The following is a 16177-nucleotide window of genomic DNA, read 5'->3' as shown; positions in this document are numbered from 1 at the left end:
AAATTGTTGATGCACATTTGATTCCCTGCGCTCTTGCTGTTTCTAGTTTACAATATATTTAATATAATTTGTAAACATGTACTGTAGCTGCAACAGTCACCATTTAAGTCTCTAGTGATTTTTTTCAGTCCGTCTCAAAATTACAGAATAAAACTCTGAATGTATTCTTCAGTTTGGATGTGCAACATCAGCTCCTCCTTACTCTGTTGTGTTTGTTTATTCCAGATAAATGTGCTTCAGTCCAAGAGAAGATCAGAAATCCTGAAATCAGTAAGTTTGCTTCCTGACATCTTGAGATAACTCACACCTAATCCTGTGAGCGTTTGGAATAATCTCAATCTTTTTTCACAGATGCTGTCCTTCATGTATGCCCACCTGACTTTCTTCCATCAAGGTTATGACCTCTTCAGTGAATTGCAGCCTCTGATGAAACAGCTGGGAGGACAGGTACAGACATCTCCACACACAAACGTCTCCAAGATGCATACCATGAAACCAGCATGCTGAAGGCTGGAGAAATCGTGTCCCCGTCACAGGAAGTGACTGACCTCTGTGGATATTAATCTGGACAGTAAAACAAATTTCAGATTGCAGTATTTTTTGGATGGGCAGTTAAGTTTTTTTTTTTTTTTTTTTTTTTTTTTAATATAACGATTTGAAACGTCAATAATAAGCATTTACAGACACTGCATTACATCCTGAACTAAAGTAACTTTGCTGCCCATTGTGTAGGGATCTTGTCGTTTTTCCTACTGATTGACCGCACTTGTTATATAAAGATAAAAAATAAACTCTTGCAACATAAAGAAACATGATGCTATTTTCAGAGCAGAAACGGAATTCGTCGCAGCTGAGTTTACATACCAAAGCACTGTCATGAACAAACAAGTTTCATTACGTTGGCAATTGTTTGATTACCTTCAACAGCATTATTGTCCAAAGCCTTGTCAAGATAAACATTGTGCTCACACATGGGTTCAAGTTTGCAGCGGCACAATGAGGGAGTAGCACAACTTGTGGCAACAGGTGGCTGTTTTTCTTTGTGCAGAATGCAGCTGCTGTTGATCAGTTCAGCTGATTTCTGGGGAAAAAAGCCTGTTTTTGAGAAGTTTTTTCTTAGATAGCCCCAGGAACTGAACTGTGATATTAAGTATGGTTGCCATTTCTGTGTTTGCTGTAGACTTCTGTTTGTTATCATGCAGGAATCTATTAGATTTATTCTGATTGAATGCCATTACTGTTCTTTGAAAGTGACAATAAAATAATGTATACAAGCAACTGTCCGACCACGAATGCAGCTGCAGTTTGATCTCCTGCCTTCACTTATAAATTAACCTACTCGTGCGTTGTGTATGTTTTTTTTTTTTTTAATTTTGTTAATGTGTGCGTGTGTGCAGTGCGTACAGAGCTATCTTCTAATCAACTGAATTGCACAGTGGCGTATGTTTCTGCGTGCATCCTCTGATAAACAGAGCCTTCCCCCCTGAGCGACAATGCAGCCTGCATGTGACTTTTAGATGACTATCAGAGTGGAGCTGCTGTTACAGTCAGCAGGAATGAGGAAGAAAAGGGCTGGAAAAGGGTTTTCCCACAGTCACACACAGGATTGACAGAGGAACTGAGCAAACATGGCAAGGAGATCAATGAATGATGCTCGAGGTTGTGGAGTTAAAGGTTTCGAATCCAGAGAAGAAGAGGAATACTTTTTTCAGATGGAGCGTGTCTGTAGCACGAGGAGACACGAAGGATCAGATAAGTGATGCGGACTTCTGAAGGAAGCCTGGAAACATATTTCTGTGACATTTGAAACCTAAAAAGGAAGGAAATGAACAATTAATTGATGTCCATTTATTTTATGAGAAAAAAACAGGTATTTTCAGATGATGGAAGAGTCGGAGCTGCCGTTCTCTAATCTCAGTTTGCAATAGACAGCCGATACTTTCTCACTCTCATGCACTGAGTTGGAGACATCTGACTGTGCCGATATCTTCACTCAAAGTGGAGAAGAGAAGCTGGAGCACAGATTTTTAGAAAGGGATAAGAAGCTGAATATGATCTCAAAGCAAAAAGTGACTGCAGCAAAATGGAAAGACATGGACTGTGAGCCTCTGGCTCTGCTTTTCAAAAGACAGAAGTAGAAAAAAACAAAGGATTGTGTGAGGAAAAAGGCAGAGAATCGAAAAAAAAAACCTTTTTTAGAAACCAGACCCTGAAAGGGGGAGGGGGAAAAAGCAGGGTTGGTTTTCAAGTGATGAACAACTGGAGTAAAACTGTGCTGTGGATTATAAGCCTGTCACACTGAATTTGGAGCAGGACAAAACCAAAAGGAGAGGAAGATCAGAGGCTGAGCTGTGGGAAACAGCAACAAGAGGATTGTGCATGCGGTGTGTCTTTTTTTGCTCTCCATCATGAAGCTGAAGAAGGTGGAGAGGCTGTGCAGGGAGGTGTGGAGGAGCTGTCAACAGGTCTGAAAACACAACTTGATGCCTGTCATTAACAGTTATCACCGTGTCAAAAACTGCTCACAGAATGCTTGAATGTTTTAATCCTCAGCTGTAACTCAGAAGATGATGGTTGATGGTTTATACTGAAGTAGAGTAAAATCTGTCTATAATAGTGATTCTACAGTGTTTCACTGCCATGTTTCCCCGTTTGTTTTTTTTCCAGATATGCATCAACATGCAACAGCTTTTCTAGTTGTTTAGACACGAGTGCCTGCTTTAGTATATAACACCTGGTAATAATTTGAAAAATCAATCATTCCATTTATGGCAGACCAGTCATACACGTCATTAGACACTAGTTTTCCTTTCTCATTTTTGCTGAGTTGCTTTGTATGAACTTCAAGTTGGAGAAGCTGTTCAGTTTTTTTCTGCCTGTGTGTGGGGCTCATGTGAAATATAAACTCATTTATGTCTGAAGCAACTTTTGTGTTGTTCCCTCCTGGTCATGTATGTTTGAGTTTTTTTGATGGATGCAGCTTGAGTTCACCTTCTGTTGTGTACTTCTGATGACCATTAAATTTGACTCTTTAATATAACAATATAATTTATTATTGTTTAAATGAGTGTGTGTGGGATCAGCTTTAAATGGGTCATTGCTGCACATGTGACACTTTGTATCTTGCTGGTCTAAGGCATGACAAATATTTAGTAAATCAGTTAAGTGCTTTAAGTGCTGTTAGCTTGCTTTTGGTAGGATGCTTTGCCAAAATTTGCTACTCTTGTCATGGTGATGAGATTTTTGCGGCTGTCACAATGATCAAAGTTTCCAATTGCTGATTTAAATTATGATTTTTATTCTACATTTTGGCCCTATATGTACAGTAGCTTGCTATGCTCCATTTCCACGGTGCCTGCTCAATACAGGATGCCTCTTTCTAAGTATAGCATATTTCGTTGATTATATCTTTTATGGAACAGAGCCTCAGGATTGAAGTCATGTGAGTTTATTGAATGTTCTCATTCAAAAGGAAGTCTTGGATCTGTTCAGTTAACTACGCCACGTGCCACTGTACTTTTGTGTAATATTTTCATTTAAACTACACTGTTGTATGTGCTGGATGAAAGGTTTCTGAGATGATTGCTTCAGCTGAGGGGCCTGTGCAGTCAGAGAGAGAAAATAGTGACGTTAAAGCGAGTCAAAATATGTACATAGCTGCCTAAGCATGAAATGACAGGCCTGTCATTTGAGTTACAGGTATAGACAGACAGACAACTAGGATAGAATTGGACTGGATTGGACTAGCTGTGGAGCAGCAGGGGAAAAACATTTCCCATCCGATGTTATCAGTCTGCTGCTCTCCTGTCCACCCATTTCCTCTCTAACAAAACAAAAGAACCGGCTCTCTTCATTTGGCTTTCCTTTGCCTGTAGCTGTCATATACAGTAGCAACATATTCACATATTTCCATGAGCGTCATAATACTGCAGGTTTTTTCTTTTAAAAAGTAGTTTTACTCTTCTGCGATTGCCATTTATGTTAAACTTATGGTAACTGGTGTTCAAAATTCTTGAAGAAAACAAAATATGTTTCAAAATAATAAAGTATTTCATCTTTGAAGGCCTTTTGCATTCTAGATTTTCTTTTATAAAGATAATAGACAATAATTAATTGAGGTCTATTCAAAAACAGAATAAAAATATGCCGGGCAGCTAAATATTATATCTTTTAAACTGCAGTGCTGTTGTTGAAGCAGTTTTCTAATGAAACCTCAAACTTTACTCACCTCGTGATCATGGTTTAAAACTCCCAATCATTGACCCACAGTGACATACTGAATCTTCTGTGTTTGAGGCTTCAGACGTGCTGCTTTGTTTCACATTGCAGCAACAGAGCATCTGAGAGAGACAGAGTAGATTTCACTGCTTTGAGGCAAAATGGCACATTTTCATAGTCACCCTGTGACCTCCAGCACTTTTTTTATTTTATAAATCTATCAGTTTCTGCTCAGCTGAAAATATGTATTTTTTTCCCTCTCTTTATGCGATTTACACTGCATTTTGCTGAGAGGGGAAAGTATGTCTTGGTATGATGTGGTCTGCAAAAAAATGTTTGTTTGCTGAAATTATTTCTACTCTCAAAAGGGAAATAATGAATGATCGGTACACTTGGTTACATTCACTTTACAATGAATGTTGGACATTTTAATTGAAACCTTATACTTATTTCCTGTCAACTCTGACAGGATTTAACATGCTTACTTCTCATAACCATTATTCCTGGACAGTTTATGCTATTTACAAAATGTATTAACTGCTAGAAAGCAGTGAAATATTTCTTTATGTTAAACCTTATCTCCCGGCTCATTGTAAGTTTCTATTAATCCTACAGACAGCCATGGCAGGAGTCAAAATTACGTCTTGAGCTCTCAATTCCAGATGTTTAGAAAGTCATTTTTTGCGGTATTGTGCACATCATTCACTAATTTTCTGCTTTATAAGAATTGATAGACCAAGATGCGTCTTCAGTAGGTGCACTTCATGTCCAGACAAAGCTGAGCCATTTGCACATGCTGTTTAGGGTAAATGTATACAAGCAGTCGGTTTGGAGAGCTTGACTAATCACTTATTATGTGTTTTGCAGTTGGACCAGCTGGTGGTTGATGCTGCCAAAGAGAAGAGAGACATGGAGCAGAAACACTCCACCATTCAACAAAAGGTGCATACACATTCACAATATGTCCTCATGTTCCCTCAGTTTTGCAAAACCTGTTCAAAGCACATGCACACTACATTAGCCTTCACTCCTGGTAGACACTTCCCAACATTAGACATTAGGCTGCACAGGGGTGAATGACAGTTGTTGTCTATCCAGCATGAAAAACACAAACCCTGCACATATCTCCTGTGACTTGGGAGCTTCTAGATCTTCCGATTTTTGGCCACAGTGTGTTTATTATTGTTCACTTTGCAATGAAAATAAAGCGCTGTGACATGGTTCAGCAGGGTTTACTTGGCTGATATATCATCACTCCTCAGCCGTGCAGAAATCTCAAATAGTGATTCTTCTGATTATTAAATGTATTTTTTTTTATTAAATCTAGAATGTTATGCACTTGACTAATAACTACACAGTCAGAAGTGTTAAGACAAATTTAAAAGAGTAATTGTTTCATTAAAGTAATTCTCATTGGCCAATGTTAGATTCACGGTTATGTTGCATACTCTGAAAAAACACACTACATCCACATCCACACCCTTGCTCTTAAGCTGTCTTTTGGAGTGGGTTGGAGTCCTTGACACTTCGACAGTCGGCTCATTTCACATTATTATCTGATTGAAGTTCAACCTTGAGATGCTCACTCCTTGGTAGTGGATGTGTTTCTGTCAACAACAGTTGTGTGTGCTTTATAACAGTGTTTTGGAGACTTCATTGAGCTGATGGTTGTGTTACACCGTCATATACTGATCTTTTAGCTGCTGAGCAGTCTGTATCTTGCTACAAGCCCGTGAAGATAAATGCGTGGGCTGACTCGTTGCCCAGTGGCCTGTGGGCACGTTCACACTAACTGTGCACCAACCAAGCAAGGTTAAGAATAGAGGTCAGAGTGAAAACAACATTATATAAGTATTAACGTAGGAGTGACTTAAAAGCACACATAGTTTGATCTCCTTGTTGATTTTGTTCCAAAGTGGCCACCCTTGATCCCGAAGCGGTACTATGGGATTGTGAGCAGTCTCGGTTGATTAACTCGGGTCATGACAGGAACGTGGAGCCTTGGCCCTCTCAGCTATGTGTTAAAAAAACATTTCAAGCTCAATTCAACTTCAGAATCATTCAGTTTGTTATTGTTTGTACAGCTAAAATCTGGACAATTTAACCCTTGTTAACCATTTAAATTAATTACTAGTAAAAATAAATAATCCAGCCTTAAGAATTTTAAAAACTACAGTGTGAACTCAAAAGGTATCCAAGTTGTGTCTGCCTCGAAGAACTTTAAAACTGAAGACATGCATTGTAACTCATCATATCATTGAATGGAGGTGGTACTCCAGTGTCAGGTGTAAGGTGATATACAGTACGATGGTGATCTCAGCTACTAGCCCATGCATTATTGACGGCTTACGGAAACCCATTTCTAAAACACAAGCTTTGGTTTCAGTGTGCTCTCATCTTTGTCTACTACCTTTAAAGACCCTGAATATAGTTAGTGACTCATACAGGCAAAGCAGGGATCAGATATTTGAAATGATGTGTCGTTTTTAAGCTTTCATAATGACACTTGATTTTCTGGTGATTTGATAATCCCTCCAGTGAATTTTCACTCCTGATCTCTTGAGAGTTTTCTGAACCTTCAAAAGAGTCGAGTTGAAGGATGATGTCTGATATTATGTAACAGCGTGTGTGTTGGTTGTTTAATTAACTTTACCTTTAATTGCACATCATTAACTCCAGACAGCATCTGCCCATGTCTTTCCCAGCTGCTGTCTACCTGTCAGGGCTGTTTGTCTGTGTCTCTTTTTGAAAGTGGTCTCGATGTAAAATTCTCCTTGTCGTTCTGACTCTAATTTTTCAATGAACACTATTTCTTCTTACTTGGTATTCAACTTCAGTTTCACTCTGTTTTTCTGTCCCCCCTCTTACTTCATCAATGATGATTTGTGTGCCCACTTTGTCTGTCCTTGGGAGTCTTACAACCCCCCCCCCCCCCCCTCAATTTATCTCATTGCTATTTTTATGTGGTACTGCTCTCTCTTGCCTGGCTGTGTGTATACAGACACTCCTGACCAACTGTCTTCTCTTTTCTCATGCATCTGCTCTCTTCTTCTCTGCTCTCTTCCTCTCCTCACTTCAGGCTGCTCTGCAGGTAAGCTGTGTTTCTCTTCCTTTCCCCCCCAAACTGTCATTCTCATTCACCGTCTGCATGGTTGCGTTTATGTTGTGTGATTGGCTCCATCGGTCATTCTATGTCTGAAGGCACATTGTTTTGCATAATATGATGCCATTTAATACATTTCATTTGTCTTGCACGCTCTTGTGTATCTCAGAGCTGTTGTCTGTCTGGTTGACAGTGTTAGTTTATTAACCATTTTAAGATAATATGATATTGTTATGACTAATGACTTGTGTATTTACAGTTCAGTTAAAAATGTTTAATACGTACGACTTTGCAGTTAATTTGGAGTGGTTTTGAGTTGACTGATTTGTTACAAGTTCCCTTGACCAAAAGAAAAGTATATTATTGATATGTCAATCTTTAAAAACAGACTATTTCATTTAGATGACGAACCCTCAGCAATATCAAAGTCGCCTATATATTTTTCCCATAGGTATAGTGGTTTTTGAGACACTAAAAAAATGCTTAAAGGTATAATGGACGATGTTTTAGCCAATGAATGGCGTGATGATAGTGTCAACTATTGGTCCTCCGACATGTCAATCGCGCTGAAGAAATGCTTGCGTCACGCCGTCAAGCGCGCTCGTAGGAGCAGCAGAACAGGTAGGATGGTCTGGCGCATGCGCGTTTTCAAAAAGCGAGTAACAGACGTTTGGCTTCGACTTTTTCGAGAAAATCGTCCATTATACCTTTAATATCGTAAATATAAACCAGCAACTTCTTTTTTCCCCATGTTCAAGTTAAGACAAATGTATTTTGATAAACTTGAACTCAGCTGTGGTTTCCAGGCTACAAGAATAAAATAAGATTAATATTGCCTTTTATTTCATTACTTCTTTAAATGTATTATATATAATGCTGTCAGTTTTAATCGCATTGATCGCAATTTAATCGCATTGATCGCAATTAATCGTGATTAATTCATGGAGAACTGTCAACAATTAACTTTTTTAAAGTTGAGATTAATTGCAATGAAGAATCTAATCCTCATAAATCAGTCCCTATGTCAGGAAAAAACACTATTATCCTCTAGTTCTTTTCTTTGACCCAATTGGCAGACCTCAATGGATTAATCGCGATTAAAATTGACAGCACTAATTATATATTAACCTACTGCAGTTGCTATTTTGTCCGATGATTATAGTTTGAAATGGTTAGTTAGTTGAGTATACTTTTCATTGTGATCAGCTCTTCTTTTTGCCAAAAATAGCATCAGTCGAATGAAGACAATCGATGAATTGCTAGTTTTACTAAATACATTGTAGCTTGTTGTCACTTTTGTTATTGCACTCTTAATTGTCAGTGCTGCTTTGTCAGTCATGCATACGATCCTTGTTATTTGCTGGACAGGGTCTTGAGGTTGGGCTTAGTGCACTTCCTTTTTTCCTGTGTGAAGCTCAAGCAGCGTGAATACATTTCATGCCAGAGGCACAGCAGTTATGGGAAAGTCTGAGAGTGGTAGCTCACTTGAAGATTTCAGTCTTATCTCATTCAAGAACAAATCAGGAGTCAAAACAAGAACTGCAGTTTAAATTAAAAAAAGAGGATTCTGTTACCATGAGATAATAAACTGAGGTCCTTCGTTATGCAATGAAAACAGTTGTCAGTTGTTTGCTATCAGAGGCAGAAAATGTTACAGGGGTTCATCATATTAAAGAGGCAGGCTGCTTCGGAAACACTCATGCAAGAGATAAGAGAGTGGAGGGACAAGCGGAGTGCGCGTCTGTTTAACCGAAGTAGGCATAAATGTTTGATGCCAGTGCTCCGCTGCACAAGCCACTTGATTATTCTAACACACACTCGCGCACACACATCAGTGACCTTCACTAATAGCATGAGGCTCCAGACACTGTGACATCTTCTGATGGACCCAGACCTCCAGGAGGGGAGGGGCTCAGTGTTTTTGCTGAAGAGACAGGCCACGCTGCTGCCACAGACTTCAGAGATGCTTTGCTTTCAGACATGGAGTTAGCACCAAGCTGTCAGCCTTATAGAAACACGGGCACACACACATGATCAGACTTGCTTTTGCAAAGATCTGTGGAAAAATGAAGATATTCAGTCGTTTTCACTATGTCTGGATCCTGGTGAGTTCATTGGGATTTGGATTGTCTTTTTGTTTGTGTCCATGCATGTGACAGTGACTCTGTGCTCGGGGCTGTGTTGTTCTGTCATTTTCGAGATTTTTTTGTTTTGTTTTTGGTTTTCAAATATTAATTGCTTTTTGATAGTGTAAGGAAATGTCTATTTTTCTTTGTCTTGTCTTCTTACTGTGTGTGACATTTTAGGAGGTGACTGAGTTCGAGTTTTTACCAGACTGCCGCAGCTTTTGCGCTTGGAGGTCATCCTCCGTACGTAGAGTCAATGCGTCGATTTCCATGTGACTTCTGTATCGTTACCCGACCTTCTGCCCCAGTCCATCATCTCTCCTGCACATGCTAACAAAGCTGCATTGCAGTGGTTGTGAAGATATTTTCACCTTTGTCTGTGTTGTCATCTTCAGATTTAACATCTGCATTTGTGTTGATGTGTGCAGATAGTGCAGCATGTTTCATTTTGACGCTTTGCTGTCGTGATCAGTATTTGCTACGGTGAGCCCTGATTTCTGGTATTGCTGTCAGTGCGCGGTTTATTTGCAGTTCATTGTGTCACTGTTTTACGTGTTGAGTAACAGATTCTTAAATTTCTGTGCAACGGCCTTGCGTCTCTCAAAAGTTTTCTGTAATGAGAATGACAGCCATGCGGCTTTGTATTATGACTGCTGCTCGTATTGAAGTCTTTGTCACAGTGTTGGAAACACTTGGCTAATCCCCACACGGTCACAGAAATGTCACAACCTGTAACTGAAACTAGAGAACGTGAGAGGCTTTTGCATGAAAGCCAAGTGTTGAGCTGTATGTCGGTGTTTGGCCTGATTCTTGGACTTTGGGATTATTTATGGTAATTTTAGTGTGAGTGAATCACTCATCCACCGTCATATCCTCCCCGGTCTAATTAAATTGAGGGTTTTATCACTCCATCCACCACAGTGTTAGTGTAGTCTTTAAAGCTCTGTGATTTACAGAAGCTAATTTTGTTCCTCCTCTGGGAAAAGGTGAGTAGGTAAAGCTGGGATCGGTGCTTTCCATTATCTTCCTGTTCAGAAACTTAATACAGACACATTTTGTTCCCCCCTGTGTATCCAAAATAACCTGACTTGTATGTCATCCTGGAAAATTGTGTGCGCTCTCATACGCACTTCCATACACTGCAGGATCACAGGATGAAATGGGCTTAACTTGTTAAGCTTTTCCTCAGGTTATATTTATAAATTTGTGGCATTAAGAGGGTTTGTGCATGCAGAGACAGCCACGTGCCACTAAATGTGAATACAGACTGAGATGTTAGAATTGGGCCACACAGTGGTGCAGTGGTTAGCGCTTGTGCCTCACAGCAAGAAGGTCCGGGGTTCAAATACCGGCCGGGGCTCAGGGCCTTTCTGTGTGCAGCTTGCATGTTCTCCTCGTGTGTGCGTGGGTTCCCTCCGGGTACTCCGGCTTCCTCCCACGGTCCAAAAACATGCACGTCAGGTTAATTGGTCACTCTAAAAATTGCCCCGAGGTATGAATGTGTGAGTGAATGGTTGTATGTTTGTGTATGTATATATATGTCAGCCCTGCGACAGACTGGCGACCTGTCCAGGGCAGACCCTGCCTTCGCCCACAGCAGCTGGGATCGGCTCCAGCCACCCACGACCCTGAAAGGGACCAGCGGCAGAAAATGAATGAATGAATGTTAGAATTGAAATGAAGCACAATTTTATTCCCACACTCAACTCTTGTAAAGTCTCTAAATCTGTTGTGGGTTTGAAGAAATGTGAAGTTAGTATTTTAATATTTAATTTTTTTATTTATGTATGAGGTTTAAATATATTGTGGCTTTGTGCCAATTTATTAAAAAATAATTTAAATCAAACTTTAATGAAATGAAATGTTTTAATTAGTCTTGTTTACCAAAACTCAAAAGATCCCCACAGGTTTGTCCTCAGGCACATTTCATATCCTGGTATTTGGCATGGTCGCTTTCCACGAAGTAAACAGGAAGCTGTCGTCATTGTCACCCCCTGTTGACTCACTGGGATCATTTGTTTTCGGCACGAATCATCAACACTGACACATTTTTCTCACTGAACCTTCTGTGTGTTCATTTTTAGTATATTGTTGTACATGAAATTCCATGTAAGAAGGTGACATTTAATAGTGCAGCTTCTTCTTCCTAAAAAAAGGGCTAAAAATACGTGGATGCTTCTAGAAGAAAGGCAGAAAAGATGACTTCTCTGTCACATATCTTGATATGTGGAGCTGTAATTAGCTGTGGAGATAGTGACACCATGTGTAAATTGACTCCGTTAGGACACACACACACACACACACACACACACACACACACACACACACACACACACACTGGAGGGCGTCAGGAGAGTGTGGCAGCAGCTCAGGTAGTTAAAGGTGGACTGACTACAGAGACGTCCCATGACAACACACCAGATTGAGTTACTGCAGTCAGTGAGAGAAAGGATGCATGACAGTTCACCGTCATCCTTTTCTCCTTCCAGAACAATAACTAACCCACTTGTGTGCAGTTTTTATTATCCGTTACTCCAGTGTTTTCGCTACAACCTCAGAGTGAACTCCTCATTTTAAATACTAAATCAAAAGTAAATCACTTCGTGGTTTACTTTCAATGGCTTATTGCAAACTTCTAATCATTGTTTTTGTACTTTTTGCTTTCTATCTAATATTAAACAATTGTTATGTCTGACTTACTGTTTTGCTTTCAAAGACAGGGAGGGGTAATCCAGGATTTTCTTTAAAAAAAAAAATATTCTGCCGCATTTTCAAGTTTCACATCTTTAATTATGTTAATTTAAATTTTCGATAGGCTTTATTTTAACTGTATTTGCATGTTCAAATTTGCAGTTTTGAGATGGACTCCTTCTTTTGGGAGGTATTCTTTATAATCTCTGTGTCTTATCTTCTCAAATATGGTGGCCACGTTGAATAGTGCCTTTTGAAGTGACGAGAGTATTGCGTACTAAGCAGTGGTTGCAGGAGACTATTAGTTTGAAGGGTTAAGTTGTTGAGTTTGAGCTTTATTGCTGTGAGCAGGGGCTGTATGCTGCAGCTTTACTCAAGGTCACCAAGGTCACTACAGTGATAAATCACATTCAACCAAAACGCTAAGTAACTCATAGGAAAGGAAAAGTAAACAAAACTGTATCATATATCATACACACACACACACACACACACACACATATATATATATATATATATATATATATATATATATATATTAGCAATGTCAGTGTTTGATTGTTTTTTTTTGCTCTGAAATTTTTCAGGATTTTTCGAATGACGACACCAAACTGGAGTACAATGTGGATGCAGACAATGGTATTGCTATGGAGGGTTACCTGTTCAAGAGGGCCAGCAATGCCTTCAAGACATGGAATAGGTAAGAGAAATGCACTCTGCAACATGATGATGGAGCTGATTGTGTGTTTAATGAGATTAACACTCTCTCTCCAATATGTTTTCATTTACATAGGGATTGTAGGAGGTATTAATTTAGGACTTGTGATTGAAGTCTCTCCTTTCAGTTTGTGTTATCATCAACGTTTCTGTAAATTGGGTGTAATGAATTTTGTTTTTATTTCATGTTTAAAATTGAGACATTTTGCATTTTGTATTGCATGTTTTAGTGGAGTTTCTAGACAAGATAAGATATAATGAATGATATAATAAAATACTGGCATGCACAACAAGACTGAACTCAAACCAGCGACCTGCTTGAGGGTTATAACTTCTAAATCAGTGTAGAGCCACATGAAATATTTGTATGATAAAATAAATAATAGCAAAGTAACAGAAATAACGCAAATGCCATTTTTGAATCAGTATAAGAAATCAGTTTTTCCCAGAACTTTCAATGTAAACTATTTCAATTCATTTTTGCTTTTTCTTGTCCCATACAAGTTCCTAATATATTTATCTGCTGCAATAACTTCATCTGCTTCATCAGTCCCATCTCAGTTATCTTTTTCATTGTTTTAATTCCTGAAAAAAAAAAAAAAAATTACTTTATGTTGAATGTGGTGTTTTCTTCTGGGTGTGGTTGTAATAAATATGCAATCTCCTTGCAGGCGTTGGTTCTCCATCCAAAACAATCAACTAGTTTACCAGAAGAAATTCAAGGTATGTCATGTGACTCCCTGCACGCCGAACACAGTCAAGTGTGCATGTTTGACTTCCAGCTCAAGTATTCCACCATGTATTTTTAACCGGATGTTGAAGCTTTGCTTCAGAGCAGAAACTGCCAACAGTCGTTTACTGTTGAGTAAAACACAGCTGTGTGCTGAGCTGCATGTCAGGGTGTGTTTGTTTGATAATGTGCAGCCATTACACAGCTCCTGTGGCAGAAGAAACACACTTTGCATGTAGGACACATAGAATTCTTTTCATTGTAAATGTGTGTCAGATTAAATTATTTTTAACAAATTTCACAAGCAAGTAGATTAAATCATCATCTCACTTTGTTGGACATGTTCTGGTCTGTAACAAGCTAAAGCATCATAAGAAAAGCCTGAATATGCATTGATTGTTCAGTCTGAATCAAAAACAAGAATACAAATAAGAAAGCTGAAACATGAACACTCAAAGTAAACACATGCAGAACCCATAACACACAACTTATAAGACAAAATCCCAAATTCACAAATAAATCACTACAAGTATAGCAAGACTACAAGAAGCTATGGTGACCCTGCAAATAATCACAGTGTTATGAAATAGAGCGCAGCTCCATCTGCCTAATTGTATGTTCTTAGATATTTCTGTTATACATTTCGGTGCCCGAGACTCTGCGTGATTTGTGTTTGAAAAAGACATGTCTTTCTGTTTCTGACCAAAGCCTTCTGCTGTTCCCTCAGGACAACCCGACCGTGGTGGTGGAAGACCTGAGGCTATGTACAGTCAAACACTGTGAGGACATAGAGCGTCGCTTCTGTTTCGAAGTGGTTTCACCCACCAAGTGAGTCTGAGTCACTCAGCTGCACCTCTGAGCTTAATCAGATCGAGACGCTCCACCGCTCCACCTTCCACCATATGCTCAGACACACAAACACACAATGAGCAGACAGCAGCCGTGTGACCACCGTCTTTCCCCGCAGGAGCTGCATGATGCAGGCCGACTCCGAGAAGCTGCGGCAAGCCTGGATCAAAGCCGTGCAGAACAGCATCGCGACAGCCTTCCGCGACAAGGGAGACGACAGCGAGGTAAAAACTGAACACTGACATCAAGTGCACAGTTGTCTCAACACCGACAAGTTCGAGATGTAAGATACACTCTGTGGAGAACGTGAATTAATGCCGTTCTGTTTACAATCGCTCATTTTATATGCTCAGAACAAAGTGAAGAGGAATCACAGAAACATGTTATTTTGCAGCTTTACTGTCAGACACTACTATAAATGCATTCTTCAGTGTATGTACACATACATGTGATGATTCCAATATTTTATTATCTTTCAAGTTTCTTTTGCTGGTCTGACACAGATCATGTTTCTTATTTCCTTTTTAGTCCTGCTTAGTTTTTAATAAGCTTATTATTTTCACCCCTGTCCTGTTAGAAGCTGGACAGGAAGTCGTCCACATCGACAGGGAGTCTGGACTCTGGCGGGGAGCCAAAGGAGCGATCCCTGAAAGGAGAGAGTGCCCTGCAGAAGGTCCTGGTCATCCCAGGCAATGCATGCTGCTGCGACTGTGGCCAGCCAGATCCCCGCTGGGCCAGCATCAATCTGGGCATCACCCTCTGTATTCAGTGCTCAGGTATCCACAGGTATGGAACAGAATTTTTTCTTTCCAATTAAGGCTATGGACAATTGCATGTTTAAACTGGAATAAAAAAATGGACCTATAAATATCAACGAAGCAGTAGATGGTCAGGATTTTAAACCAAAGTAAAAATACATTTAAATGCAGTAGAATGTTAATGAGATTATTTCCAGAAAGAGGAAGCTAATAATCTCTGAGAACATTTCACATTCTCTTTATTTGTTTGCCTTCAACTTCTACAGGAATGTGGTTCATTTGGAGTTCATTTCATTTTTGTGAAAACTACAAACAATTAATAAAAATCAGTGTTTGCTCAGTTATGGGAAATATTTTCCATCGAGTCCTTGGTGTGAACACTTTGTATAAAAAGTTGGTCCTTGAGGATTTATGAAATGTAAACTCTCAGTCTGTTGGGGAGGTTGTGGCGACCTTTAATTACTTCACAGGTCGAATTATTTAATTACAGTGCAGCTCAGTTTAAACTTCATCAGAGTTCTCAGGTCAGTTCCCATGCTGCAACCATCAGAAGGATTCAGGCCGTATTTCTCTCTGCTGCCCTAAAATAGAACTGTTCTTTTTTTTAATTTTTATTTTAGGGAGAAGAAAAGCAATAAAAGCAAGATATGATCTACCTTCTCTGAATACGCATGTGTTGCATCTTTCAGAGTTTTGAATTTTTCCCCACTAATGATACATTTTATTATAAACATACTGTGATTATCTTTGTGGGGGAAAAAATATTGTCTTTACATAACTTTAAGTGCAGCAACTTTAAATGAAAACTTCGCTTCGAAATAGCACTGTTTTTATTCAGAGCACATTTTTTCAAGCTACAGGTTCTCGCTGAATAAAACCAGAAGGAGAGAATAAAACGGACTACTTCTGTGTAGAGATTCAAACCCTGGTTCGGGGAAGGATGCAGCACATTTATTGAATTTATAGATCTCATTTTCCACCTCGT

The 16177-nt window shown here is 39.3% G+C and overlaps 1 protein-coding gene across 6 annotated transcripts in view; it reads left to right on the top strand.

Moving 5' to 3' along the window:
- The window catches only part of LOC115381497 (arf-GAP with coiled-coil, ANK repeat and PH domain-containing protein 2), a 56656-nt gene that overhangs the window by 26667 nt on the left and 13812 nt on the right, over positions 1–16177 (top strand). For 3 of the 6 annotated variants that reach the window (XM_030082940.1, XM_030082935.1, XM_030082936.1), the window contains exons 7-16: positions 226–270; positions 352–447; positions 5086–5160; positions 7298–7309; positions 9628–9690; positions 12726–12838; positions 13527–13578; positions 14313–14413; positions 14553–14658; positions 15012–15220. In XM_030082940.1, coding sequence (XP_029938800.1) covers positions 226–270; positions 352–447; positions 5086–5160; positions 7298–7309; positions 9628–9690; positions 12726–12838; positions 13527–13578; positions 14313–14413; positions 14553–14658; positions 15012–15220 — 872 coding nt within the window. The remainder of the gene's footprint in view (positions 1–225; positions 271–351; positions 448–5085; positions 5161–7297; positions 7310–9627; positions 9691–12725; positions 12839–13526; positions 13579–14312; positions 14414–14552; positions 14659–15011; positions 15221–16177) is intronic. The other 3 variants (XM_030082937.1, XM_030082939.1, XM_030082938.1) reach the window with 2 other exon arrangements.

The sequence above is a fragment of the Salarias fasciatus genome, chromosome 23 (assembly GCF_902148845.1).
Source record: "Salarias fasciatus chromosome 23, fSalaFa1.1, whole genome shotgun sequence".
Taxonomy (NCBI): domain Eukaryota; kingdom Metazoa; phylum Chordata; class Actinopteri; order Blenniiformes; family Blenniidae; genus Salarias; species Salarias fasciatus.
Note: the sequence above shows the minus strand (reverse complement) of the source record. Positions and strands in the feature narration are given on the sequence as shown.